The sequence below is a fragment of the Prionailurus viverrinus genome, chromosome A1 (assembly GCF_022837055.1).
Source record: "Prionailurus viverrinus isolate Anna chromosome A1, UM_Priviv_1.0, whole genome shotgun sequence".
NCBI lineage: Eukaryota > Metazoa > Chordata > Mammalia > Carnivora > Felidae > Prionailurus > Prionailurus viverrinus.
Window position 1 is genome coordinate 124,270,385 of NC_062561.1, and position 4,723 is coordinate 124,275,107.

At 53.3% G+C, this 4,723-nt stretch overlaps 1 protein-coding gene across 1 annotated transcript; it reads right to left on the reverse strand.

The window, feature by feature from the left end:
* Positions 1–1,982: 1,982 nt before the first annotated feature.
* CCNO (cyclin O) lies at positions 1,983–4,666 on the reverse strand. The gene is made up of 3 exons (XM_047854907.1): positions 3,982–4,666; positions 3,180–3,365; positions 1,983–2,662 (listed from the first exon to the last, which is right to left on the reverse strand). The coding sequence occupies exons 1-3, from the start codon at positions 4,363–4,365 to the stop codon at positions 2,177–2,179; spliced, it is 1,056 nt and encodes a 351-aa protein (XP_047710863.1). The 5' UTR covers positions 4,366–4,666; the 3' UTR covers positions 1,983–2,176.
* Between the last annotated feature and the right edge of the window lie 57 nt (positions 4,667–4,723).

Genomic DNA, 4,723 nt, shown 5'->3' on the forward strand with positions numbered 1-4,723 from the left:
GTAGTTTCTCCAAATCTGCTTTGAGCTGTTTGCTTTTCATTTATGCAAATTTGTCATACATTTAAATTGATTCTAAGTTCTAAACTGAGTTTATTCCCCCAAAACCTAGGTGTTTTTAATGATACAGAAAAATTTTAAAAAACAGTGCAGTATGTTCACCTCCAATATTAACATTTTCCCATATTTGCCTTCTATTTCTTTCTCCAAGTTTTCCCCCCCCTCTGTGTAAACCACTCCCCATTTTTGTACCAGCTGCCACCAGCCTTCATTTCTTGAAGATTTGCTGTATGCCAGGACCTGTGCAGGGGGATTTGTATGGAACATCTCATTAAATTCATACTCCAGGGGCTCCTGGGTGGCTCAGTCAGCGGAGCGTCCGACTTCGGCTCAGGTCATGATCTCATGGTTCATGGGTTTGAGCCCCAAGTCGGGCTCTGTGCTGACAGCTGAGAACCTGGAACCTGCTTCAGATTCTGTGTCTCCCTCTCTCTGCCCTTCCCCGCTCACACTCTGTCTCTTTCTCAAAAATGAATGTGTTTAAAAAAATTTTTTTTAAAGTCTATTTAAATCCATACTCCAATCCTACCAAATAGGTTATTGTTTCTCCTAATTCAACAGATGAGACTTGGGCGCAGAGATGAGATTTGCTCAAGGTCACCTAGCAAATTGACTCCAGAACCCACTTGTCTAATCACTATTTTATACTACCTCAGCATCTCATTTGGTGTCAAGATTGTCAGGCTCAGAGAGGTTAAGACATTTGCTGGAGTTGACAGAACTGAGATTCTGGGCCTCCAACAGATTCAGTGAGAATGAAGATGGTAAGACAGCTGTGGAGTTAACTCCAGCAAGCCTCAGTCTCGTTTCTGACTCAGTTTCCCTACTTGTAAAATGATGCTTGTAACAGGACTGGAGGCAGGGACTGTACTGGCTCTCCAGCTATGGTCCCTGTAGTTTCTTTCTTTGTTTTTAGAGAGACAGAGAGGTAGAGCAGGAGAGAACCTTAAGCAGGCTACATGCCCAGCGCAGAGCCCAACTCGGGGCTTGATCCCACCACCCTGAGATCATGACCTGAGCTGAAAATCAAGAGTCAGGGGCTTAGCCAACTGAGCCACCCAGGGGCCCCTATATAGTTTCTATTGAATCGAAGACACTGAGTAGATAACTTGTCTCACTCCTACCTCAGGAAGAAGGGGTTTTATTTTTGAGCATTTCCACAAACCTCTAAGTGGGGGATGTTGAGCAGTGTGGCTGAGGGTGGGACTCTGGAGTCCAATCAACTGCCTTCACATCTTGGTTCCTCTACTATTCTTTACCCACCCTGTGGGCCAGTGTTCTTCTTTGGAAAATGAGATAATCAACTCAGCCTCATAGTATTGGAGGATTAAAATAATGAATGCTGAACACAGTGCCTGGTCCATTTAAGCACTGAATGATAGCCATGATTACTATGTCATTGTTATCCTGGGCTCACATGCAGCAGGTGTAAGACATATGTGAACTGTTGAACCAAGTGATTGCAGGGTAAATGGGCCGTATTTATAGTGGTCACAACTGACTGCAATGCCTTCATTCCCAACATCTGTTAGTTGCCAGGGTAGCTCTTGCTTTACCCTAGTTCATGGGCATGTATAGTCACCAAAGCTTGCCAGCTGGGCATCCTCTGCACCCCAGCCCCTCCAGACAGCATGGCCTGCTGTGGCTTCTATTCAAGTTCACGTCCCACCTTCCCTTTGGACCTCTGGGAATGAGCAGTCCTCAGCCTCATGAGAGGGTCACAGGATACAGGCCTATAAGGGACCCTCAGACCTGGTGTTCCCACATAGGTATGCTAGTTACAGAGTGGACTGAAGGGAGGCAGGACCCTTCCATCGTTAAGGACAGCCTCTATTCCCCAACTGCTTTCACCTTCCTTCCCTTGAGATAACACGGGCAATCCTAGCATTCAGACAAACCAACACAGATAGTCCTTTTATTGGGGAAAAACTCGGGTCTCTCATGTGCTCTTAGGAAAATAAATAAACAAGGAGATGCTACACTATTTGCAACCTGCAGGATGACCTCGTGATCAAGTAGGAGCCCTGAACCCCTCTGTGGGCCAAAACTGTACTCCTTCAAAGGAATGGGAGAGGTCCAGCAGCTGGGCTAGGATAAAAAAGGAAACCCAAGGTCTCTTTCATTTCAATTTCGGGGACAGGCTGCACTTCTCGCATATCTGGAAGGGCAGCATGTGAGTCAGGGAGGTTTCGTTTATGGCCACCAGTAGCTGCAGCTTGCTCAGGCAGTCCTGCAGTGCAGCCTCAGGGTGCCCGCCTAGGCGCAAGTCCACCGGGCGCGGGAGCTGGAGCATACGGTCGGCCAGCGCCAGACAACAGATGGCCAGCAGGGAGGGAGTATAGCTGGTGAAGGCATAGTCGGCCAGGCTCAGTTCCGCCACGCCGCGGGCCAAGGCTTGTGCCTCCAGGGCTTCGGAGATTTCAGCCTGCCCAGCCTCCACGCGGGCGTGAGTGAAATGCTCCAAGAAGAAGCTGATGGTTGGTGCGCCGAGGCTGAAGTGCAGTTTGTGCAGCACGATGCACTCGAGGTTGCAGAGTTGCTGCCGGGAGAAGGCACCGCAGCACAGGGCCAGGAGCTGCTTCACGCGTGGCGGGTGCACCTCCACCTGTTAATACAGGGGCGTTCAGACCCCGCAAAGCAGCATCCAGGGCCGACGCCCACCCCCGTATGAAATCCCGGAGAAAACCAGCACTCCCTCTGTCCCCCATCCCTTCCAGCGAGATTGCTGGGCCGTCGCCTCTGCGTTACTTCCCCTTTAATCACCTGGGGTATAGTTCCAGCGTAGTTTCTCTAACTGGACAGTAGTCCAGCTAAAAAAAGATTTGAGAAGTTTTAAAGACTTTTCCCCCCGGGGGGCCTAGAATAACAAGGCTACCAAGAGCTGTTGGGACTTACCCTTGGGACTGACTTCAGCCTATTTCTTTGGGGGCCGGGTGAAAGGACTGTTGGTTGGGGGTGGGGGAAAACTGTCAAGTTAAAGCTGTGGGGTGCATACGTTTGGAAATGTATAACAAAATTAATTCAGAAAGCCCAGCACTAAATCGTGTGCACTTGGAAAGCCGGGTGGTGACCAGAGAGTGGCCAAGAGTTTGGCAGTCCCCTAAGACCCCGTGTGCAAGTACCTGTTTGCAAGCGATGAGCAGGGAAGTGACCCCCAGCAGCTGGAAGCAGTCTGCAGCCACAGGGGTGGTGGTAAGAAAGCGGTCCAGAGTGTTCACCGCCAGGCACAGCGATTCGAAGGAGAGACGGAATTGGCGATGCACGGGGATCAGCCAGCTAAGCAGCTTACAGCGGGATTCCGCCGTTACCTGCCGGGAGGGAGGTGGGGGAAGGACCGGCTGAGCCTAGCGCAAAGAAGGTCTGCGTCAGGGACCAGCCAAAAAAACCTAGGGAGCTTCCCTGGAGGAAGGCACAAAGGAGAAACGTAAATGCGCTGGTAACTGGGGAAAAACTGGGCAGCGCTGCTGTGCAGAGAGCAATGGACGGGCAAGGGGCCGGAATGCTCACATTCGTACCTGGCCCTCGGGCCGCGTGTGTATTACACATTACCTTGTGTAATCCTCAGATCAATTCAGTGAGAGGAAGGGGCCCCTACTATTCAGATTAAGAAACAAGCTCAGAATTGTTAAATAGCTTGCCCGGGGTCGGGAGGAGTCCTTACTCGAGCCTAGAAACTTTCTTGACTCGTCTGCATTCTACCGTGTCCCCGCTAACCAGTATGGAAACTTCGGACAAGTCACTTAAGCCATCTAGGCCCCACTCTTCTCCATTTGTAAAACCAGGACGGTGGCCCGGTCCTCCAAAGCCCCTTCCCGCTTGGACTGAGAACCTCCGTGAGCGCGGGCGGGGGCGCTGCGGAGAGCAAACAGCCGAAGAAAGAGCAAGAGGAGAGGCGGTGGGGTGCTCGCTCTACCAGCGCCTCACTTGTGGCTGCCGCGCCAGCGACTCCCGCGGGTGGAAGTGGCTCTCCCTCGCCTTGCGGAAGACGTAGCAGCTCTGACCGTAGTCATGGAAGGTCTGTAGATCTAGCTGCTCCAACTGCTGGGCAGGAGCAGGTAGGGGGCTGCAGCCTAGCGCCGCGGGAGCTGCTGGACTGTCTGCACCATCAGATCCGGAGCTGGGGGACTCGAACACGTCGCAAACACCGGAGTCTCCGGGGAGTGGGCACGGGCTCAGTGGCTGCAGCGGCTGCTTCCTCCGGAGACGTGGGCGCCTGTTCTTCTTCACCGGGGCGCGGAGGTTCTGGTCGTCCCGCCTCCTAGCCCGGGCGGCGGGGCTCACGAGACTCGTGGGGCAGGGGGTCACCATTATGCAGTCTGGTGGCCGCTCGGTGATTCCCCACCTGCGGGGAACCGAAGGCCCTCAAGAAAGTGCGAAATAGGCTGGCGAAATCGGCGGCGAGGCCCTAAGTACTCGGCGGGCTTCTGCCCTCTACCACACCCCTGGCTTCTCACTGGCTGATTACTGAGCGGCACGAGGCCGAGTTTTCCCGGCTAAAGAACCGCTTCTGAGCGAGCGGCGGGCAGCGTCCGGCTTGCGCAGCCCGCAAGGGAGAGGAGGAGCTACTCGAGTATGAGCGCACCCGCGGGGAGTTGCCAGCTCCGCGCGCGTCCTGCGTTACCCAGGTAACCCAGGTTAGCAGCTGGAGCAGTGCGCGCCTCCAAGG

What these genes read in the sequence shown, in the direction of transcription:
- CCNO (XM_047854907.1), bottom strand. Translation starts at nt 4,365, where the DNA reads ATGGTGACCCCCTGCCCCACGAGTCTCGTGAGCCCCGCCGCCCGGGCT. An exon ending in CGCTGGCGCGGCAGCCACAA is followed by an intron (nt 3,366 to 3,981) that starts GTGAGGCGCTGG and finishes CCCTCCCGGCAG; the next exon opens with GTAACGGCGGAATCCCGCTG. An exon ending in TGCTCATCGCTTGCAAACAG is followed by an intron (nt 2,663 to 3,179) that starts GTACTTGCACAC and finishes CTGTATTAACAG; the next exon opens with GTGGAGGTGCACCCGCCACG.